General features: G+C 41.7%; 1 protein-coding gene across 1 annotated transcript; it reads right to left on the minus strand.

The window, feature by feature from the left end:
• Positions 1–675: 675 nt before the first annotated feature.
• Positions 676–25,906, minus strand: dnajc10 (DnaJ (Hsp40) homolog, subfamily C, member 10). The gene is made up of 18 exons (XM_079665189.1): positions 25,850–25,906; positions 20,340–20,547; positions 19,592–19,757; positions 19,387–19,437; positions 18,066–18,148; positions 16,739–16,870; positions 13,899–13,992; positions 12,675–12,752; positions 9,751–9,794; positions 9,427–9,492; positions 8,810–8,875; positions 8,586–8,675; positions 8,330–8,440; positions 5,891–6,005; positions 5,213–5,346; positions 4,332–4,448; positions 2,223–2,324; positions 676–779 (listed from the first exon to the last, which is right to left on the minus strand). The coding sequence occupies exons 2-18, from the start codon at positions 20,517–20,519 to the stop codon at positions 714–716; spliced, it is 1,695 nt and encodes a 564-aa protein (XP_079521315.1). The 5' UTR covers positions 20,520–20,547; positions 25,850–25,906; the 3' UTR covers positions 676–713.

The raw sequence follows: 25,906 nt of genomic DNA on the forward strand, positions 1-25,906 counted from the left end.
AGACTGGAGTAGTGAGTTTTAAAGGCTGCATAGTGAGACCCCGTAAACTGGAGACAACAAGCAGCTTATCTGAAAATCAAACTGATTTCAACATAAATGTCTGCGCTCCGTTCGTTGAAACATTTTGCAGCTGCAACATGTTTGTTTAAATACGCAAAACATTGACTTGAACGTGTTTCCTTTAATTAACTGGCCACATGTCAGGTTCAGGTTCAGGTTCAGGTTAGTCTGAGTCCAGAAAGAGGCAGATCTGAACTTTAACCTTTCCTCCGGGCAAATTCTCAACTGAGAGCTGGGATCTCAAATATTCCTTTGAGCCTGAGTTTAAAAAAGGTTCCCGCCTCTGGTTTTTCACGACGAGTATTTTAATAATAATAATAATAATAATAATAATAATAAATGTATTTCCCAGGTGCTCAAAGTTTATTTACAGAGGCAGTAAAAAAGGACAACAAATACATATAGTAAAAGTCACATTAAAATCAAGCAATAAAACAACATATATTAAAAAATTATAAGATTCCCCAAAGATAATGTGATTTTTGGGTTTTTGTCCTGCGTTCATAACAATATGTATTAACATGTAACAAAACAACTCCAAAAACAAGCAAAACTACCTCAAAAAGATATGAAATGACTGAGAAAAGAAGCTACATCAACTAGAATGTGATGAAAAGAAGGTAAAGGCCACCTGCCCCCCAACAGGCCGGGGTTTACCTTTCACTCTCTTCGTTGAAGCTGTCGGGATCCAGAACCATCACAGACGGATTCACCAGGTCCTGCAGAGACACAGAGAGAACACTTTACAGAGTGAGGAGGATGCAACCTGTGGGCCGTGGCCCCCTAGTGGTCCGCGCAGGTATTGCAAGTGGGCCACGAAATAATTATTTTATATTTTGTAAAGGCTAAAGACACGAACATGGACAGAACAATAACATATAGGAGATAACATTCCCATCTCAGACAACAACATAAAGAAGAAATAAAGATTGTTCCAAAGAAAAGGTATTTGTAATCTACTCTTCAAAACACCTTAAATTAAGATTACTCCTTGATTGACTTTTAAAAATATGTATTTTATCCAGAAGAATAGTTGTATTTATTAACGGTGTGCGGTCTTAATCTAAAAGCCCAAATAAAATATTAAAGGGTGTAAAGGTAAATTCAATATTTGCCACCAAATAATTTGCAAAACATGATTTGTGTGGAAATTTTTATTTTTATTTTAACCTGTTTTCCTTCTTCTTGATCCTCCTTAGCAACGGTCATTACAGTCCTTAGCAACGGTCATTACAGTCCTTAGCAACGGTCTGTTCCACTGGATTAACAATGTGTCACATGTTCTGAATTGACCAATCAGAACTTTATTTAGCCTCCGTATAGAGAGGCGAAGTCCCGCCCTTCTACTTCCACCCCGTGGACCTTATTTCTTATAAAATCATTTTTTTTATTGCCACGAATGCCACGAATTACACACATGATGTTTGTCAATCTTAAAAAATCTTTTCCATGACAAAAAAGTCACAGTTTGTCGTAAAACTGTTGAAATATAAGACTATGAAAAATACGCAACTAGAAGAGTACAAATCCCAGAATCCCGGTCCCGCATGCTGGCTCTTACGAGCAGACTAACTCCCCTTGTGTGTGTGTACAGCTCTCAACACGCCCAGACTTGGAGTGATTTTCACCTCTTTTAATACTTTCCGCCTCGTTCTGAAGAAAGAAGTGAAATGTGCCAACGTGACGGCCGTCTGGGTGTGTGGTGCGAGATGGGAGATGTAGTTCATTGAGCGTTACTTCACAGTTTTACGACACATTTTTATTTTTTTGACTTGCAAAATGATCTTTTAAATTGACAAACATCATGTGTGTAATTCGTGGCACAATTCAAACGGGATCGAAAGATAACTTTTCTCTCTCCATTCCGAAATAAGGTCCCATGGAGCTCCACCGGAAGGGGAGGGACTTCGCCTCTCTATTGTTTATGGTTGAATGTGGGGCGCGAAAAAAATGTTGATTCTTATGTGGGCCCTGAGATGAAAAAGTTTGGGAACCGCTGCTCTAAAGCACACATTGGGGAGGAAGCAGCAGTGAGATGTGAGTACGGTGAACACTATTGAACAGCTTCACTGCAGGTGTGCTCGAGTCTCAGAGAGAGAGTGCCAACACTGCTGCTGTAAATGCATTCAATTTCAAATACAATGCAGTGTGTGTATTTGTACCTGTATGAACTCCAGGATGCCGTCGGCTGAATGCTGTCCTTCATACTCATGAACTGAGGAGCCGTTAAAGATCACAGTGGTGGGGTACGCCTGGATGTTATACTGAGGAACGAACACACACACACACACACACACACACACACACACACACACACACACACACACACACACACACACACACACACACACACACACACACACACACACACACACACACACACACACACACACACACACACACACACACACACACACACACACACACACACACACACACACACACACACACACACACACACACACACACACACACACACACACACACACACACACACAATGATCGGTCCATATATGCAGAGGTGGGAAGTAGTGGAGTACAAATACTTTGTTACTGTACTTCAGTACATTTTTCTGGTATCAGTACTTTACTCCACTTCTTATTTTTCTGACGGCTTTTTAGTTTGACTTCTCACATGTTGAACTCAAATACCTGTACTTTCTACTTCTTACATGTTGAACTCAAATACCTGTACTTTCTACTTCTTACATGTTGAACTCAAATACCTGTACTTTCTACTTCTTACATGTTGAACTCAAATACCTGTACTTTCTACTTCTTACATGTTGAACTCAAATACCTGTACTTTCTACTTCTTACATGTTGAACTCAAATACCTGTACTTTCTACTTCTCACATGTTGAACACAAATACCTGTACTTTCTACTTCTTACATGTTGAACACAAATACCTGTACTTTCTACTTCTTACATGTTGAACACAAATACCTTTACTTTCTACTTCTTACATGTTGAACACTAATACCTGTACTTTCTACTTCTCACATGTTGAACTCAAATACCTGTACTTTCTACTTCTTACATGTTGAACACAAATACCTGTACTTTCTACTTCTTACATGTTGAACACAAATACCTGTACTTTCTACTTCTTACATGTTGAACACAAATACCTGTACTTTCTACTTCTTACATGTTGAACACTAATACCTGTACTTTCTACTTCTCACATGTTGAACTCAAATACCTGTACTTTCTACTTCTTACATGTTGAACACAAATACCTGTACTTTCTACTTCTTACATGTTGAACTCAAATACCTGTACTTTCTACTTCTTACATGTTGAACACAAATACCTGTACTTTCTACTTCTTACATGTTGAACTCAAATACCTGTACTTTCTACTTCTTACATGTTGAACACAAATACCTGTACTTTCTACTTCTCACATGTTGAACTCAAATACCTGTACTTTCTACTTCTTACATGTTGAACCCAAATACCTGTACTTTCTACTTCTTACATGTTGAACCCAAATACCTGTACTTTCTACTTCTCACATGTTGAACTCAAATACCTGTACTTTCTACTTCTTACATATTGAACTCAAATACCTGTACTTTCTACTTCTTACATGTTGAACTCAAATACCTGTACTTTCTACTTCTCTCATTTTCCAAACAGGCTGGTTCCTTTAGTCTGAATGTGTGTTTGGTGGCGTGATCATTATTATTTAGAGTCATTGCGTGCCTATTGATTTGAACACGATCCGTGTATCCATCATTTCCTGGTCTTCTCTAAAGAAGAGGGACCAATGAAACGTTGTCATGTTGCCGTTGGTCACCATGGAAACATTCATTAGCTAACAATGACATTATTGTTCTATTAATATAAAGGGAGGTCAGGTACTCTTTAAAACAGCTGCTAGTGATGGGTACTTTTTACTGAAGTACATTTCAAAGCCTCTTTACTTTGACTTGAGTAAATAAGTTTAGTCAGTACTTCTACTTTCACCAGAGTATTTTTAAACACGAGTATCTGTACTTCTACTTGAGTAAAGGATGTGTGTACTTTTGCCATCTCTGTCCATATGTGTGTGTGTGTGTGTGTGCTGTGTGTGTGTGTGTGTGTGTGTGTGTGTGTGTGTGTGTGTGTGTGTGTGTGTGTGTGTGAAAGTGAGTGAGTGAGTGAGTGAGTGAGTGAGTGAGTGAGTGAGTGAGTGAGTGAGTGAGTGAGTGAGTGAGTGAGTGAGTGAGTGAGTGAGTGTGTGTGTGTGTGTGTGTGTGTGTGTGTGTGTGTGTGTGTTACCATGGAGCACAGGTTCTGGTGGATGGTACAGTCCAGAGTGCCGAACTTCATCTGTCCGGCCAGCTGGATGGAAGCTTTCCTGAGTTCAGGAAGTAAGGCTCTGCACGGAGGACACCACTGAACACAGGATATTTACTAAATTAATATTCGGTCAAATGAAGACATGAAACACGAGCAGAAATAGATGCGAAACAACTTTAAGTGATGCAAAATAACCCAAAATGTACATAAATGAGGTAAAAACACACAAAGTAATTTCAGATCACTAATTACACAAAAAGACACAAAACAGCTGCAATAAAACCCCTTAAAATATAAACTATGGCTCTCTAAAGGCTCTGTGCTGTTTCTCTCATGCATTTCGTTTAAAAACTAGAAATTAAAGTAGTTTATTTTCCTCCTTTTGTCACCATACTAGTGTGCGATCAATGCTTCCTGTGTGTGTCACTGTGTGTGTAGCAGGTGTGACACACAGCAGCCCTGAAGGAAAACTATCTGAGGTTGCTGTGTATCTCAGGTGTGCTAAATGAGCATTAAACACAAAAAGTCTGTTACTATATTTGGTCATTAGAACAGAATGTGGAAACTCGTTATTTCAGGTTAGAGCCGTCTATGATTTGCATTCACTGAAGTATGAGTCTCAAAGAGAGGTAAAGTATTCATATTCACACACACACACACACACACACACACACACACACACACACACACACACACACACACACACACACACACACACACACACACACACACACACACACACACACACACACACACACACACTAACACACACACACACACACACACACACACACACACACACACACACACACACAGTCTATGTTCAGTTATCTCCAGAACAAAGAGATGATTTGACGAACCGGAGCGAAGAAGTCCACGAGCCAGGGCTCCTTCCTGTCTTTCTCTGAGGGGAAGTTGTCCGGCCTCAGAGTGTTGACGTGAGCTCGAACGCTGTCCCGCGCAAAGCCCACGATGTTGTACAGCACGTCTTTACCTGCACACACACACACACACACACATATAGGTTATACACACAGGCTATAAACACACAGGTTGTACACACACACACACACACACACACACACACACACACAGGTTACATACACACAGGTCACACAGGTCACACACAGGTCACACACACAGGTTACACACACAGGTTACACACACAGGTCACACACACACACATAGATCACACAGACAGGGGGAGATCCAGAGCTGAGTAAATGAGTCGATTGATCGAAAAGAAGACAAATCAACACCAATTCATTTCTAATATATTTGCTGTTTTTTAATAAAGATCCATGTTTTTTAATCTGGCTTTTGACCAGTCCGGAAAAAATACATACGGAGACGTCCTCCTCTGACTTACAGAGGCTGAATTGTGAGCAAACATACAGACGTTCTATACGAAACTTGGTGGATTCATCAAGAGAATAATCAGCGACGTAAGCAACAGTGACAGAGATCATTAATATGGCTCAAAATGCAACAGAACACCTGATGAACATGAAGAACTAAATAAAGACAGTTTCACTGACCGTGATGGATCTCGAAGTCGTGGATCCCCATCCCTTTGAAGACGGCCACACAGGGTTTGTGGATGTAGAGAGACTGACACAACTTCAGATCTGATTTACAGTCCACTCTGCCCACCTGAGAGACAGGAGAGGACTCTTTAAAGTAGAGACACTACATGCTGATATACACCTGAACATCAGCAGGAGAGGACTCTTTAAAGTAGAGACACTACATGCTGATATACACCTGAACATCAGCAGGAGAGGACTCTTTAAAGTAGAGACACTACATACTGATATACACCTGAACATCAGCAGGAGAGGACTCTTTAAAGTAGAGACACTACATACTGATATACACCTGAACATCAGCAGGAGAGGACTCTTTAAAGTAGAGACACTACATACTGATATACACCTGAACATCAGCAGGAGAGGACTCTTTAAAGTAGAGACACTACATACTGATATACACCTGAACATCAGCAGGAGAGGACTCTTTAAAGTAGAGACACTACATACTGATATACACCTGAACATCAGCAGGAGAGGACTCTTTAAAGTAGAGACACTACATACTGATATACACCTGAACATCAGCAGGAGAGGACTCTTTAAAGTAGAGACACTACATACTGATATACACCTGAACATCAGCAGGAGAGGACTCTTTAAAGTAGAGACACTACATACTGATATACACCTGAACATCAGCAGGAGAGGACTCTTTAAAGTAGAGACACTACATACTGATATACACCTGAACATCAGCAGGAGAGGACTCTTTAAAGTAGAGATACAACATACTGATATACACCTGAACATCAGCAGGAGAGGACTCTTTAAAGTAGAGACACTACATACTGATATACACCTGAACATCAGCAGGAGAGGACTCTTTAAAGTAGAGACACTACATACTGATATACACCTGAACATCAGCAGGAGAGGACTCTTTAAAGTAGAGACACTACATACTGATATACACCTGAACATCAGCAGGAGAGGACTCTTTAAAGTAGAGACACTACATACTGATATACACCTGAACATCAGCAGGAGAGGACTCTTTAAAGTAGAGACACCACATACTGATATACACCTGAACATCATCAGGAGAGGACTCTTTAAAGTAGAGACACTACATACTGATATACACCTGAACATCAGCAGGAGAGGACTCTTTAAAGTAGAGACACTACATACTGATATACAGCTGAACATCAGCAGGAGAGGACTCTTTAAAGTAGAGACACTACATACTGATATACACCTGAACATCAGCAGGAGAGAACTCTTTAAAGTAGAGACACTACATACTGATATACACCTGAACATCAGCAGGAGAGGACTCTTTAAAGTAGAGACACTACATACTGATATACACCTGAACATCAGCAGGAGAGGACTCTTTAAAGTAGAGACACTACATACTGATATACACCTGAACATCAGCAGGAGAGGACTCTTTAAAGTAGAGACACTACATACTGATATACACCTGAACATCAGCAGGAGAGGACTCTTTAAAGTAGAGACACTACATACTGATATACACCTGAACATCAGCAGGAGAGGACTCTTTAAAGTAGAGATACAACATACTGATATACACCTGAACATCAGCAGGAGAGGACTCTTTAAAGTAGAGACACTACATACTGATATACACCTGAACATCAGCAGGAGAGGACTCTTTAAAGTAGAGACACTACATACTGATATACACCTGAACATCAGCAGGAGAGGACTCTTTAAAGTAGAGACACTACATACTGATATACACCTGAACATCAGCAGGAGAGGACTCTTTAAAGTAGAGACACTACATACTGATATACACCTGAACATCAGCAGGAGAGGACTCTTTAAAGTAGAGACACTACATACTGATATACACCTGAACATCAGCAGGAGAGGACTCTTTAAAGTAGAGACACTGCATACTGATATACACCTGAACATCAGCAGGAGAGGACTCTTTAAAGTAGAGACACTACATACTGATATACACCTGAACATCAGCAGGAGAGGACTCTTTAAAGTAGAGACACCACATACTGATATACACCTGAACATCATCAGGAGAGGACTCTTTAAAGTAGAGACACTACATACTGATATACACCTGAACATCAGCAGGAGAGGACTCTTTAAAGTAGAGACACTACATACTGATATACAGCTGAACATCAGCAGGAGAGGACTCTTTAAAGTAGAGACACCACATACTGATATACACCTGAACATCATCAGGAGAGGACTCTTTAAAGTAGAGACACTACATACTGATATACACCTGAACATCAGCAGGAGAGGACTCTTTAAAGTAGAGACACTACATACTGATATACACCTGAACATCAGCAGGAGAGGACTCTTTAAAGTAGAGACACTACATACTGATATACACCTGAACATCAGCAGGAGAGGACTCTTTAAAGTAGAGACAGACAGTACCTGTATATGATCTCCTTGTAGGAAAGCCTGTAGCTTCTTGTACTCGTTGGAGGCGGGGCTTTTCTCTCCAAACGTGAAACTGACCAACCAGCGATGATGGGCCAACTTCCTCTGGAGACAGGAAGTAACAACAGGAAGTAGATTTATATGATATAAAGTGTATGTGTGTATCTAAAAGCAACAAAAACTAATCTGACTATGTGTGTATTAGTGTGCGTGAGAGAGAGAAAGAAAGAAAGAGAGTGTGTGTGTGTACCTTGAAGCTGTCTCCTGTTAGCAGCTCCAGGTCCGGCAGGTGGCTGATGACCTGGTTGTAAATCTCTCTACTGTCCAAAGTATTCAGCCACTGGAATAAATACACACATGATGCGGTATTACACACAGTATCTGCAGTACAGTGTGTAAATAGTGAGGTGTGTATATGTACGTGTGTGTGTGCGTGTGCGTGTGCGTGTGCGTGTGTGTGTGTGTGTGTCTCACCAACACGCTGTCCTTCTGATCCAGAGTGCTGCCAGGGGGGAACAAAGCTGTCGCTCCGCTCGTCACCTGAAACACCCGCAGTGATCACACACTCGTACTGAATCAGAACATTCACACATAAGGCTAAAAACTAGGTTATCTTTGTACCTAAAAGTAATTTAAAACAGTTCAGAGAGGCTGAGGGCATCATGTGTTCAGGAAAAAAACATCTGACTGCCCTGCAGATGATACTCAGATGTATGTTCCATAAAGCAAGGAACCATGGGAGTCAACACAGGAGGATCAATTACCACGGACAAAGGATTTCGTTTTCGTATTATTGGGAATAATTGAAAACACTTTGAAGATTTAGTGGCCGCAAAATCATCAATCAGTGGTAAAATAATTCTAAACATCAGAGTGTGTGTGCTGATGGGATTATCTTACATTAGTAGAATCAGCAGAGACGTTTGCTCTGAGAGCTTATCAGCTGTTGCCGTCACCTAGCTTAAACTTGAACAACGATAATGACTGATTTTGTCGCCCCGTAGTCCTCAAACACTCGAGATATTGCAACACAAATCCCTAACGTTAAAACTGCATCAACATTTTAAGGAACGTTTGAGTGTTGCCCTTACCTGGAAACTGTCACAGAGATGTTGCTGTGAGGTGCAGTCCATCCATCCCACCTTCACTAGACCATCCTACACACACACACACACACACACACACACACACACACACACACACACACACACACACACACACACACACACACACACACACACACACACACACACACACACACACACACACACACACACACACACACACACACACACACACACACACACACACACACACACACACACACACACACACACACACACAGTTAGACGATGTAATAGACGATGTACAATAGAGATATCAAATGTATTATTCTACTAATGCTGAGTTCTCACCAACATCCCCGCCACCTTCTGCCTCGTTCTGGGCTCCAGGCAGTCTGAGACAGAGAGAGTAACGTACATTATTATTACTAATAGTTACTACATAATGTCTAAAGTTAGATACTGCATTGCCATCACAGCGCAGACACACAGAGAGGTTTGCACCTGAGGCACTTTGGCCCTTTTGAGGGCTGAGGAATAACACTCTTCTTCTTTTTATAGTTATGTATTTCCATGACATATTTATCATGACACAATGTCACTGCTTCCTTAAAGGGGACCTATCATGCAAAATGCACTTGTGTACATCTTTTCTACATGAACATGTGTTCCCGGTGTTCCAGGGAACTCACCAAGTGTCAGAAAACACAACCCTCTCTATTTTCCTCCATACCCAAATCTCTAAAAAAGGGGCTGCAACGGATCTGATACAGACTGATCCAGATTGGAACACTTCTGTGACATCACAGAAGTGGCGCTACGGCTATTGGGCCAACTCCACCAATCAGGAGGAGACAGCCACGGACATTGCCGTTGGAAAGCGCTGGAGACGCTGTAGTACATATGCCAGGCCTGTAGATGGTGCTGTTCTCACAGAATCAGCCCATGATGCAAAGACAGTGTTAAATTGAGCGAAATGAGGAATGGCTAAAATGCATGATCTGTTTGGTATTTAGAAAAATAAAAAGTATAAATATGCCTCATATAGGTATGGCCCTACACTATGTTATTCACATATAGCATGATAGGTCCACTTTAAATAAATGACTGTGAGCAGACCCACTTTAATTCCTCACTGCCATACGTGCAGAAGCAGTTGTGTTGACCATGGTGTCAGAATGATTGGGTGTAATTGATGTTGTAATCGAAAGCCTCTTAGTCCTATCGTGTATCGGCCGATCAGTGGTCAAACTAGTCCCAATATGAGAGATTTTGTGGTTATTATTTCAAACATTTGTATTGAGAAGAAGCATACGAGTGTGAGCAAGAGTACAGACTTCTTTGGGGTGGAAATCCTGCTTCCCTTTCTCGACATAGAAGACACACAAGAAATAATAAAGAGAAACCACAGCATGACAGGAATAGCATTCTTAATGACACACAGTCATAGGCCCCCTCTCGTGAATACAGGTGTGATGATGATGATGTGACACATGACTACATAACACATCCAAGGGTGTAACTTTGGCTTGAGAAGTGGGGGGGACACAAAACAGGGGGTCCTCCGCAATGAAACATTGTTCTCGATTTAATTCCATTTCCTGCCTTTCTACACATATATATGAGGGACTATGGTGTTAACTAATCCAAGAAAAATGTGTAGTGTGTATAATGAGTGTGCACACTTATCTATCCATGAACCTGTTTTATTTGTGATGACCTCACATCCTATAGGGGGGTCCGGGGGCATGCATGAAGTTAAAGCATCAATCTGGTGCACACATTTAGAGATTTATGGATACAGCTCTCTCAACACTCATGAAACAGAACTGTATGTATTTCAATACTCCAAAAACCATTAGAATATGCTCACAACCAATCATTGATAAACTCCTCTCTCCTATCTTTATCTCACCTAGTCTGCATTCTTTCTTTTTATTTATGCATATTTTATTAATCACTTCCCATTCAAACTGTGTTTTTAATTTTTAACTGACATTGGAATTATTTTTTAATTTATTTTGAACAACTATATTAAATAGATGGAAATATTTGTTTAGACCAAACCGTTTGAGACCCACTGAGATAACTTAGACTAAAGTTTACAATCACTCAGAGTCCTTTAGCTCCCTGAGCTGATGTTATCTCAGCCTCTCAGTCCGACAGGAGAGGACTCTCCCTCTCCTTATTGTTGAAACAGCTTCTAATCTCCGTTAGCTCCGAGCTAGCACCAGATGCTAACAACAACCCCTGTAACTCTCTCTGTCTCTCTCTCTGTGTCTCTCTCTGTCTCTCTGTCTCTCTCTGTCTCTCTCTCTCTCTGTCTCTCTCTCTCTCTCACACAAACTGCGCTCCTGCCACACACACAAACAGGCGCTCCTCCGTGACGATGACCACTTGCGTAAAAAAAAAAAACACATTTGAAAAGTGGGGGGGGACACAAACTGGATTTTGAAAAGTGGGGGGGACATGTCCCCCCTGTCCCCAGTGGAAATGACGCCCATGAACACACCTGTGTATGAACACGTGTTAAACGCAGAGTGTGTGTTACCTGGAACAAACTGAGGTCCGTCCAAACCCTGGGGTTTTAAATGAAAGTTATAAAACTGTGTTTTGAATGCAGCCATCCTGAGATCCTTTAACCTCCTCGTTGCACTTTTAGCTGCAGACAGTATTTTATCGCTGAATATGAATTGCCCTTTTTTTGTTTTTGATTGTGTGTTTGTTTTGTTTTTAATTGTTATGTGTTAAACCTTCAAATTTAAAGTCAACTTTATTGTCCATCTTTCAGTTTGTGTGTTCAGACCAAGCGGCAAACTCTGGGGCAGAGCCGGGACGCCAATAAGGAAGTGCCACACACTGCGGGGTCATCTATTGGCCGATAGGGACGGACTGCAGAAAGGAGCAATTTCCCTACACCCCCATGTTAACATGCCCAACTTTACAGCAGAAAAAACATGTTTCCACCCCTGGCTGCAATAAATATTATTATGGATATACTTAGATTGCACCTTCATGATTATGGACCCTGACCCCATTTATATATACAGCCTATGGTTCAGACCATAGGCTGTATATATAAGGTTCAGACAGAGAGATCGAAATACCGTTTCCCACAATCCAGAATACAAAAATATATACACATATGCATATAGCTATATATACACACAATCAACAGACACATTTATACATATGTACACATTAAGACATACATAAAAGCACAACAATCAATATATACAAAATAACAGTCACTTCAATATGACCTCCAACCTTACCTCCAGTGTCTGAGCAGAAAGTGATGAGCCATCCCATTCCTGAGGAGTACGCCGTCTCTATCTCACTGAACACGTTACCTACACACACACACGCACACACACATGCACACACACACACACACAGATCAGAACACACACCTGGGGGGTATACTACGAAGCAGGATGTTCTCTTAGCCGGCTAACTTCAGGGAAAGCTCGGGCTTTCCGGTCCTACAAAGCTGGTTCTCTTTTTAGCAAGCTAGATCTCCTTGGTAACTGATGCTGAGCGGCTAACCTGCCCCGGAGCAGGTTAGGTTGCAGGCTAAGAGCTCAACTCAGTGAAAGCACCGCCTGCTGACCAATCAGAGCTCAGTGTGCGGAGTTTAAAGCGATCAAGTCATATTACAGGAGAAAGGAAAAACAGAAAAGCTGCCGTTGCAGGAAAGACGGCCGGCAAAAATCAGCGACTGTGTGAACGTGAACATTATTAGAATATCACCTCCCATCTTCAGAGCAATCTGACTATTAGAACATTAGCGTTAAGAAAGCTTACTTAAATATCTGCCACAACATAAGTAACCGGATCAGAGTAACATTAAGTACAGTCCGCGGCATATCACATCATAATGTATCATCTCCTTATCTGAGTCAGCTGAGCCGTATCTGGCCGTGCAACACTCACAGTGTCACATACTGGATGCAGAAGGATTATTTGAAGCAACACATTAAGTTGAGGAAACACTCGAGTCAAATGTAATGAAAGTCAGATGGTGTCTTAGACGGGGCAGTGATATCACAAACCTGTTCATGTACGCATTCAAACACTTGTTCTGTTACCAGCTGTATTCACCTTGCAGGTGCAGCTATGTGGCTTTGATCCTGGATCAAGTGTTTAAGTCATGGATGTTTAAAGTTTAACTTCTTCATATGTCTAATATTATAGTTGACTTTTCATTCAGGAAGTATGACGCTGCGCTGTCAGTACGCTTCTCCATGTTTGTGATTGGTCGAATGCTCCAGATACCACCCCTTTCATGTGAACGCACCTAACTAGACAGGACACGGCTGGCTTGAGCGATCCACTTGATAACCCGCGTCGTAGGACCGTTTAGCGAGAGCGCGTATGTTTTGGATTAGGCCAACCGGCTAACTCAAACATATCCAGGTTAGGTTGAACCGGCTTCGTAGTAAAGGCCTTTGGAGACCTGGAGACCTTCACATATCAGATGAATGAGTAATATGAACCTTGCCACAGCTCGGTGACGGAGGTGGTGCTGAACTTCATGGAGAATTGGACCAGGCTGTCTTTAGAGCGCTCTCCATTGAACTTCTCTGGTCTCTGGGAAACACAAAGTCAATGTTAATCACTCAAAACAATAACAAGTACTTTATTCATCCCAATGTGGGGAAGGTTTGCGTTGCAGCAGCAGACGAACACATGGTGTTGCAAAATAAAAATACAATGCTCAATAGGAGACATGTGGTCTTCTTCTTGGGTTTCTTTCGTGCTTAAAACACATTTTAACTTCTAGTTTTCACTTAAAAGGACCAACTGACGTGAGACATGCAGGTCCTGTTTAAGATCGTGTAATGAACATAAGCTGGAATACATTTCTACCCATTAATAGGTAAGAGAGTGTTTCATCGTCTCAAACATGGAAGACTTTTCCTTGTTTTATGTCATATTAAAGTGAATGTTTTGGGGTTTCAAATTGACATCATAAGACGTTTAAAAACACCGCCTTGGGCTTTGAAAACTGGGATGGACACTTATTACTACCTCTGACATTTTATAGACCAATTCATTCACTAAGAGAGACATTAGTTCATCAAACATCAAGCTGTCAAATAACGGTTAAAATCAATAATTGGACCGACTTTATCTACGCTTCTTCAATCCAATGTTAGTATTGACTGCTGTTTCTATGAAGTGCTAAGATTCAGACTCAGTCCCAGGAGCGAGGACTCAGTTCGTAGACTCTCCGTTTCACCTTTCAGAATCCAGCTTATTGCCGGGCACGTTCACACATACAAGGACTTAGCTTTGGTATCTGGTGGTGGGAACACAGGCTATCTAAAAAAACAAGTTGCAAAGAAATATATAAGGATATTACAAAATAAGTATTTTTAAGAAACAATTTAGCATTAAGACAGGATGCTAAAGACAAGGATTCACACCAGATTGAAATGTAACTGTACAAATAACATTAACAGCTAAAAAACAAAAACACTTAAGACAATGAGTACACGGCAAACTACACTGTGTTATATTTTAAACTAAATTAAATATATTTTAAACCAAAGTTAAATATATTTTAAACTAAAGTTAAATATATTTTAGACTAAAGTTAAATATATTTTAAACCAAAGTTAAATATATTTTAAACTAAAGTTAAATATATTTTAAACTAAAGTTAAATATATTTTAAACCAAAGTTAAATATATTTTAAACCAAAGTTAAATATATTTTAAACCAAAGTTAAATATATTTTAAACCAAAGTTAAATATATTTTAAACCAAAGTTAAATATATTTTAGACTAAAGTTAAATATATTTTAAACCAAAGTTAAATATATTTTAAACCAAAGTTAAATATATTTTAAACCAAAGTTAAATATATTTTAAACCAAAGTTAAATATATTTTAGACCAAAGTTAAATATATTTTAAACCAAAGTTAAATATATTTTAAACCAAAGTTAAATATATTTTAAACCAAAGTTAAATATATTTTAAACTACAGTGTGTTATATTTTAAACTACAGTGTGTTATATTTTGAAGTGTGGGGCTGTGCAGACGTGTGCAAAGGTGTGCAAAGGCAGTCAGAGAGTAGAGCATGAACATGTGGAGGCTGTGATGCAGTGGGTTGTGCGTTGTTGTTGGGATCAGGGCGTCACAGCAGGTTCAAACCCCACTGCAGTCAGCATGTCGTTGTGTCCCTGAGACACTTCACCCCAAAGTCCTCCTGTGGGGATTGCCCTCAGTATTGAGTATGGAAGTCTAACAAGTGACCTGTAATGTAACATGGCTCACAGTATCAAAGAAGATGGAGTTCACATGAAGTGCATTAATGTAATGTTTTGGGTGGGTCAGGGTCCTGGGTCTTACTGATGAGGTCTCTGAGGGGAAGAAGCTGATCAGGTGAGCTGTCATTGGACAACACGCAGCTGCTCCTGAGTCAGCTGAAGTGCATTCATGTAATGTTTTGGGTGGGTCAGGGTCCTGGGTCTTGCTGATGAGGTCTCTGACACTATAGCTTCAAAAAAAGCTTGGAGCTGGGCGTGTCTGAAGCTTGGGGATTTTATTCGAGCACCGCGAACAACAACCAATCACATGAATGTCCCGCCCCCGGCATACAAAGCAAAAAACCCCAGGGATTTTATGCGAGCAATATATATATATATATAAACTCTCCAAACAGGCGAACACCTACCAGTTTCCCCCACTGTCTCTGCCACCTCCCTCCATGCCTGGTTCCTCCGGTTTGTATCCCGGTAAATAGTTCTGGTCGTAAAGAACCGGGTGATTTGCTACCGTAATATCTCGTTTGGAATATGAGGAAATGAACTGCGGTCTGGCTCTCCCAGCTTGCACGCGGTTTGATTGGCTAGCGCTTGAACTGTCAGATTTGCATAAACGGGATTTGATTGGCTGACGCTGGCTACTCTGGCGTCTCCGGCTTCAGAAGTTGAACACTGCTCAACTTTTGCAGCCTGAAACGCCAGGAAAGCTCCACTCTGCTACCCACAATTCAGTTCGGCGAAAAGCGAGGCAACGTGACGTCCCCCCATTCAAAGTGAATGGGCAGACGCGTTGGAAACCGTTTTTGAAGCTGTCGAAGCTGCAGTGTGGACGGGCCGTAAGGGGGAGAAGCTGATCAGGTGAGCTGTCATTGGACAACACGCAGCTGCTCCTGAGTCAGCTGAAGTGTATTCATGTCAGCATGCAGGAGGCTCTCAGTGTAAACACAGGGAGAAGATACAGATCGTCAGGAGAGGAAATAAGAGTAGCTCCAGATTCACCAGCTGCACACGGTGTCCCCGGCTTTGGACAGCATGAAAGCAGAATGAGTGAATGTCCCACCTGTCCTGCTTTGTAGACGTACAGACTGGGGTAGCTGTTGATGCCTTTGCTCCGGCACAGGTGGTTGTTGTCTCCACAGTTTACCGCTCCGATCCTGATCACTCCGTCCATCTCTTTGGCAAACTCCCTCCACTGAGACACAGAGAGAAGACAGAGACACACAGAGACACACAGAGACACGCAGAGACACACAGAGAGAAGACAGAGACACACAGAGGAGACAGAGAGAAGACAGAGACACACAGAGAAGACAGAGACACACAGAGAAGACAGAGACACACAGAGAAGACAGAGACACACAGAGACACACAGAGGAGACAGAGACACACAGAGACACACAGAGAGAAGACAGAGACACACAGAGAGAAGACAGAGACACACAGAGAAGACAGAGACACACAGAGAAGACAGAGACACACAGAGACACACAGAGACACACAGAGGAGACAGAGACACACAGAGACACACAGAGAGAAGACAGAGACACACAGAGAGAAGACAGAGACACACAGAGAGAAGACAGAGACACACAGAGAAGACAGAGAGAAGACAGAGACACACAGAGAAGACAGAGACACACAGAGAAGACAGAGACACACAGAGAAGACAGAGACACAGAGAGAAGACAGAGACACACAGAGACACACAGAGAAGACAGAGACACACAGAGACACACAGAGAAGACAGAGACACACAGAGACACACAGAGAGAAGACAGAGACACACAGATCAGACAGAGAGAAGACAGAGACACACAGAGAAGACAGAGACACACAGAGAAGACAGAGACACACAGAGACACACAGAGAAGACAGAGACACACACGCTATTAGTGATTTATACTGAAGACAATGTACAACTTCCTAAATACACAACAGAGAATCAGGTGTGTTGCCATGTAGGTTAACATGAGACGTGATGCTTTGGTGCAGAAACACAGAGAGGGGAATTCAGTTTTAAAAAAGGAGCAAATATGGAACTATTTAAAAGAAAACATTTGAAAAGCGTACACTAAGAATATGACAATTTAACAAATCTGAAATCAAAACATGTGAAGTATATCAAAGTTTAAAGAGGAAAAGCTGTGCAGTTTGAAAAGAGCTCGCATTCAACAGAAATGTGCAAAATATACAGAGGAATGTGCATTTACAGAATAAAACATGACATATGGGGAAGAAATGGTGGAAAAGGTGTATTTCAAAACGTACGAAAATGGTAAGAAAACACAAATTAAGAATAAATATTAGCTCACAATGATAGAGTGATTAAAGTGTGTGTGTGTGTGTGTGTGTGTGTGTGTGTGTGTGTGTGTGTAGTGTCATGTTACCGTAGGAGCCAGCTCGTGACAGTGTGAGCATCGTGGGAAATAGAAGTTGATGAACCAGATTTCTCCAGAGTTCACCGCTGCTTCTGAAACACACACACACACACACACACACACACACACACACACACACACACACACACACACACACACACACACACACACACACACACACACACACACACACACACACACACACACACACACACACACACACACACACACACACACACACACACACACACACACACACACACACACACACACACACACACACACACACACTTTTCATTGGTCCAACTAACACAGTGTAATGTATGCAACAGAATGGATAAAGTTTAGGACAAGAGAGATAGAAAGAATGGTCAAGATAACAATTTGAAAAGAAAATTCTTATTTTTATTGATATTATTTTTATTGATTTTGCAATTGAGATATAATTCCCGATATTGAAGGAAAGATTGATTTGAATCATAATTCTCGTGATGATTAAAGAATATATATGAAATGCTCATGGTCTGATGCTCTACGTTATCCCGCTTATTACACGGCCAAAGGAACGGCACACTGAACACGTGTCGCCGTCTGATGTCCGTGTCTGGACCGCTGCGTGAAAAGGACGGTTTCTGCCCCGTTCCTTTCCGCTGTTTTCCTGTCGCTCTTGTCTTGTCGGTTCGACCGGACTTCTTTCTGCAGATGTGAGCCTCCTTAACAACGGTCAATAAGTCCTTGACAGTCTGTTCTGGATTAACAACGTGTCACGTGTTCTGAATTGACCAATCAGAATCGGGTATTCAACTAAGCCATGTCATAAAGGGTTATAGAATATGATTTGTAGGTCAGGATATCTCTGCAGCTCCACCATACTTCATTCAAAACTGTATTTAAACCCATACCTATAGATATCTCTCCTTTAACAAAGAGTGTGCTTCTTGCTTTTGGATATTGCACGAGTCCATATTAAAATGTCAATATACAATATCAACAATTACTGCAGCCCTAATGTTGTCCCAGAAAACAATGTCACTTTAACATCGTGTAATACCACTGACAGCTCACGACTGTTCAACACATGTGTGCCTCGTCATGGTAATCTGATACGTCTGTCCCCTTCCTATTTATAACACGTGAAGCCCTTGAAGCCTCCTCCAGATAAACCTGGGAGCGGCCAAACTGCAGCTTTAATTGTTTTAAATGAACACGCAACAAATGTTTTTGGCCATCCTTGGTGTAACTAACTATCAAATGTGAAGGAAGCTAAGAAATGGCAGCGTTAGATACAGATCAACGATAGCCAATCAAAAGTGTGTTTGGAGAGTGTTACCGAAGTCTCCGCTGTCCAACGTGATGACCTCCAGATCATCGTCGTAGATTCCTGCACAGAGACACGTTTATTAGTTGTTGAATGCAGATTTATTCAACGTTACATCAGCTGGTGCTTCTATGGAGAATGTCCTCTGATGGATTTAACACCAAACGGCAGCCCCCCCACAGCTTTACAGAAACATGTGTGATTTTAACGGACTTACCGAAGTCGTATCTGTAGAAGTTCCAGCTCTCGTATCCTCCGCCCTGCTGCTGCTCGTCCAATCCCTTCTCTCCGTATTTATCATATTTTTTCCGCAGGTCAGCGTCCTTCAGAACCTCGTAGGCTCTGTTCACCTCCAGGAACCTGTCGTGGGCCAAGGAGTCGCCCTGAAACACAAACATGACTCATTAAATGATCCTTTATCCATCAAGGAACAAGCATAGAAATACAAACATCTCAATAAAGGAGAAGCCATGATTTACGGCAGATTTAGGGCTTTTGTAAAATAATCTTAATTGGTTTCAGCAGAGCTTGAACAATCAAAAGTACATCCTGTTTGGAGTAAAACTCTGAGACCTGTCTGTGCTGCCCCAGAACGCCTCGCTGGGGATTTCTCTTTCTCCATTGTTTACTTCTTGGCTATAGTGACGTTACGTTACGTCCGCGGAGCCGTTACGTTTGGACTAATCCCATTTAAATATGTGCACAGGAGCTCCGTGACTAGCAGCTCAGACGGGAGTTGATTTCTCTCTTTGCTGTCGCGTTAACTTTATTCATATTTAGAATATTTGTGCAGGTTTAGCAGCCGCGAAAAGCCGTGAAACCCATTCGTAGATCCATCTGTTATTGATCGAATGAGTCCAACCTGCTGCAGCAAAGAGGTTTCTCTATAAGAACAACGCGTTTTAGATTCAGAGCCGATGGTAAGACACACACTTCCTGTCCTCAGTCTCCTCAGTTTGACTCACGGGGTTCTTGTCGGGGTGCATGGTGAGCGCCAGCCTCTTGAAGGCTTGTCTGATCTCCCTGGTCGAGGCGTCTCTGCTGACCTTCAGCAGCTCGTAGTAATCCACGCTCTGAGAACAAACAACCAGCAGCAGAAGAGAGGAGAGGAGCAGCAGAACAGAGGGGGGGACCCGGGGGCCCATCTCCACTTCCAGTACTCCCACAGAGGAGCTGAAACACACAGGATCACAATCAGGTGTATCACCACGTAGGTTGACACGTGTCATGGTGCATACATAAAAATAAAACAAAAATTAAAAAAAACACAGATAGAAAACTATTTTAAGAGAACTATAATAACATCAAAAATATAAAAAATAATAGAAAGTCTAGTAAACAGTCAGCTATCAGTTTGTGTTCATAATTTAAAGGTCCCCTATTATACTGTTTCTCATCAATATATCACAGGTCTCAGATAGATCCAGAGCCTGTCTCTGATTGGCTGAAACAGATCATTGCAGCATTACCCATAATCCCCTCTGTTTCAGCCCTGTTTCCATAGTGCTGATTCTCTGTCTGTTACTCTAGATGAAAATAAGGAGCCCCTCCCCACGCCCCTCTGAGAGACATTTGGTTACAAAGAACTCAATAGCCGCGTTCACACCAAGTACTTTGCCGTACTTAGTTCCCAGCACTTAGTTCCCCCATGGAACTAAGAGCCGATCGCGTTCACACCGGAATAAGTTCCCTGAGGGTTACCTTGGTTGCTGATTGGCTAATGGTTACTCAAGCCAAAACATCGTTATGACATCATCAAGTGGCCAAAATCTGATCAGCTCATTTTCAGACAGGTTTTTATAGAAATGGATAAAAAAGAGAGAAGAATCTTTGTTCATGAAACTTTCAGAGTCTCTTTCCACAGAGGGGACACATGTTGATGTAGAAGAGACATGAAGAAGAGGGGACACATGTTGATGTAGAAGAGACATGGAGAAGAGGGGACACATATTGATGTAGAAGAGACATGGAGAAGAGGGGACACATGTTGATGTAGAAGAGACATGAAGAAGAGGGGACACATGTTGATGTAGAAGAGACATGAAGAAGAGGGGACACATGTTGATGTAGAAGAGACATGGAGAAGAGGGGACACATATTGATGTAGAATAGACATGGAGAAGAGGGGACACATGTTGATGTAGAAGAGACATGGAGAAGAGGGGACACATGTTGATGTAGAATAGACATGAAGAAGAGGGGACACATGTTGATGTAGAAGAGACATGGAGAAGAGGGGACACATATTGATGTAGAATAGACATGGAGAAGAGGGGACACATGTTGATGTAGAAGAGACATGGAGAAGAGGGGACACATGTTGATGTAGAAGAGACATGGAGAAGAGGGGACACATGTTGATGTAGAAGAGACATGGAGAAGAGGGGACACATGTTGATGTAGAAGAGACATGGAGAAGAGGGGACACATGTTGATGTAGAAGAGACATGGAGAAGAGGGGACACATGTTGATGTAGAAGAGACATGAGGAAGAGAGGACACATGTTGGTGTAGAAGAGACATGAAGAAGAGGGGACACATGTTGGTGTAGAAGAGACATGAAGAAGAGGGGACACATGTTGATGTAGAAGAGACATGAAGAAGAGGGGACACATGTTGATGTAGAAGAGACATGAAGAAGAAGGGACACATGTTGATGTAGAAGAGACATGAGAAAGAGGGGACACATGTTGATGTAGAAGAGACATGAAGAAGAGGGGACACATGTTGATGTAGAAGAGACATGAAGAAGAGGGGACACATGTTGATGTAGAAGAGACATGGAGAAGAGGGGACACATGTTGATGTAGAAGAGACATGAAGAAGAGGGGACACATGTTGATGTAGAAGAGACATGAAGAAGAGGGGACACATGTTGATGTAGAAGAGACATGGAGAAGAGGGGACACATGTTGATGTAGAAGAGACATGAAGAAGAGGGGACACATGTTGATGTAGAAGAGACATGAAGAAGAGGGGACACATGTTGATGTAGAAGAGACATGGAGAAGAGGGGACACATGTTGATGTAGAAGAGACATGAAGAAGAGGGGACACATGTTGATGTAGAAGAGACATGAAGAAGAGGGGACACATGTTGATGTAGAAGAGACATGGAGAAGAGGGGACACATGTTGATGTAGAAGAGACATGGAGAAGAGGGGACACATGTTGATGTAGAAGAGACATGGAGAAGAGGGGACACATGTTGATGTAGAAGAGACATGAAGAAGAGGGGACACATGTTGATGTAGAAGAGACATGGAGAAGAGGGGACACATGTTGATGTAGAAGAGACATGAAGAAGAGGGGACACATGTTGATGTAGAAGAGACATGAAGAAGAGGGGACACATGTTGATGTAGAAGAGACATGAAGAAGAGGGGACACATGTTGATGTAGAAGAGACATGAAGAAGAGGGGACACATGTTGATGTAGAAGAGACATGGAGAAGAGGGGACACATGTTGATGTAGAAGAGACATGAAGAAGAGGGGACACATGTTGATGTAGAAGAGACATGAAGAAGAGGGGACACATGTTGATGTAGAAGAGACATGAAGAAGAGGGGACACATGTTGATGTAGAAGAGACATGAAGAAGAGGGGACACATGTTGATGTAGAAGAGACATGGAGAAGAGGGGACACATGTTGATGTAGAAGAGACATGGAGAAGAGGGGACACATGTTGATATAGAAGAGACATGAAGAAGAGGGGACACATGTTGATGTAGAAGAGACATGGAGAAGAGGGGACACATGTTGATGTAGAAGAGACATGAAGAAGAGGGGACACATGTTGATGTAGAAGAGACATGGAGAAGAGGGGACACATGTTGATGTAGAAGAGACATGAAGAAGAGGGGACACATGTTGATGTAGAAGAGACATGAAGAAGAGGGGACACATGTTGATGTAGAAGAGACATGAAGAAGAGGGGACACATGTTGATGTAGAAGAGACATGGAGAAGAGGGGACACATGTTGATGTAGGAGAGACATGAAGAAGAGGGGACACATGTTGATGTAGAAGAGACATGGAGAAGAGGGGACACATGTTGATGTAGAAGAGACATGAAGAAGAGGGGACACATGTTGATGTAGAAGAGACATGAAGAAGAGGGGACACGTGTTGATGTAGAAGAGACATGAAGAAGAGGGGACACGTGTTGATGTAGAAGAGACATGGAGAAGAGGGGACACATGTTGATGTAGAAGAGACATGAAGAAGAGGGGACACGTGTTGATGTAGATGAGACATGGAGAAGAGGGGACACATGTTGATGTAGAAGAGACATGAAGAAGAGGGGACACATGTTGATGTAGAAGAGACATTGAGAAGAGGGGACACATGTTGATGTAGAAGAGACATGAAGAAGAGGGGACACATGCTGATGTAGAAGAGACATGAAGAAGAGGGGACACATGTTGATGTAGAAGAGACATGGAGAAGAGGGGACACATGGTGATGTAGAAGAGACATGGAGAAGAGGGGACACATGGTGATGTAGAAGAGACATGGAGAAGAGGGGACACATGTTGATGTAGAAGAGACATGGAGAAGAGGGGACACATGGTGATGTAGAAGAGACATGGAGAAGAGGGGACACATGGTGATGTAGAAGAGACATGGAGAAGAGGGGACACATGGTGATGTAGAAGAGACATGAAGAAGAGGGGACACATGTTGATGTAGAAGAGACATGGAGAAGAGGGGACACATATTGATGTAGAAGAGACATGGAGAAGAGGGGACACATGGTGATGTAGAAGAGACATGAAGAAGAGGGGACACATGTTGATGTAGAAGAGACATGGAGAAGAGGGGACACATGGTGATGTAGAAGAGACATGAAGAAGAGGGGACACATGTTGATGTAGAAGAGACATGAAGAAGAGGGGACACATGTTGATGTAGAAGAGACATGAAGAAGAGGGGACACATGTTGATGTAGAAGAGACATGAAGAAGAGGGGACACATGTTGATGTAGAAGAGACATGAAGAAGAGGGCTCAGACTTGCTTTCTTGGATCCTTCATTTAATGTGATATCATTTGATTAGGGTTAGTTTAATACAAATAGTATTAGTGTATCCTTACCTTTATTTGCACAACACCAGCGTTTAACCAATAAATAGGCAATGCAAAAGACTGTGCAGCTTCCACGTGTTATGCATTATGAGGAAGCTCAGATATGAAACCATTAGAAGAACACCTGACCCTGCGGCCATTCAACTCCTTCAGTCATCAATGGATATTTATTTAGGATGTGTTATTATACCAAGTCATCATTATTTGCTTATCCATGACTCTGAGCAGTAACCAGCCTACAGATGTGGCTTTGGTGGATTGGATTAAAGCACAATGGGAGTGACACACACACACACACACACACACACACACACACACACACACACACACACACACACACACACACACACACACACACACACACACACACACACACACACACACACACACACACACACACACACACACACACACACACACACACACACACACACACACACACACACACACACAGCGGTCGACGACCATTTTTTGGCCTTCAAAACTTAAATTTTTATTTTGTTTTAAATAAGAACGGCACTTTTTAATAATTATGAGATTCGGCTGTAATTTCATTTGTCTTATAATTGAAATAAAAGATCATAAAACATGAATTATATCGAAACAGAACGTTTATTTTACCCTACCTACCTGTCTACCTGTCTACCTGTCTACCTGTCTACCTATCAACCTACCTGTCTACCTGTCTACCTGTCTAGCTACCTGTCTAGCTACCTACCTGTCTAGCTACCTACCTACCTGCCTACCTGTCTACCTACCTACCTGCCTACCTATCTACCTGTCTACCTATCAACCTACCTGTCTACCTATCAACCTACCTGTCTACCTATCAACCTACTTACCTGTCTAGCTACCTACCTACCTGTCACTTAAACATCATCACTGACTTGGATGCAGCATGTCATACACAAACCAGAGAAATAAATCCCAATGTCAGCATCTAGGAATTACTTTATAAAGAAATCAACCATTTCATAACAATCTGAGAGAAGCTGGAACATTTATTTTGGATTTACTGTAAGTAGCCTGCAATAAAATACACATTATCTATGTAAATTACATATGTATAACATGTAAAACTGCATTAAATGAATATTTTAAAAAAAAAGCCTTCACAGGAATCTCGGAGGATTATGTTTTATCCAGAAAATAAACTTTGAATTTCTTCAGATGTTATGTATTTTCTGCAGAGATGCTCTAACAAGCTAAAGGTAAGCTAGGCTCATGTTAGCTTTACAGTCATCTATTACAGCTAATTATCCGATTATCATCACCAAGACATTAACCTATCAGCGGTCTGTTAGTGAAGATACATCTAGCATTCATATATATCGTTTCCTTACGTTTAGATTCATTTAAAAACAGATGTGCTTTTTTTCTTACCTTAGACGTGTCTCAACTTTTAAAGAAGATCCGCTTCAGCATCCGGTTCAGACCGGG

Source organism: Notothenia rossii (genome assembly GCF_949606895.1).
Source record: "Notothenia rossii genome assembly, chromosome: 2".
In the NCBI taxonomy this organism is placed as follows: Eukaryota; Metazoa; Chordata; class Actinopteri; order Perciformes; family Nototheniidae; genus Notothenia; species Notothenia rossii.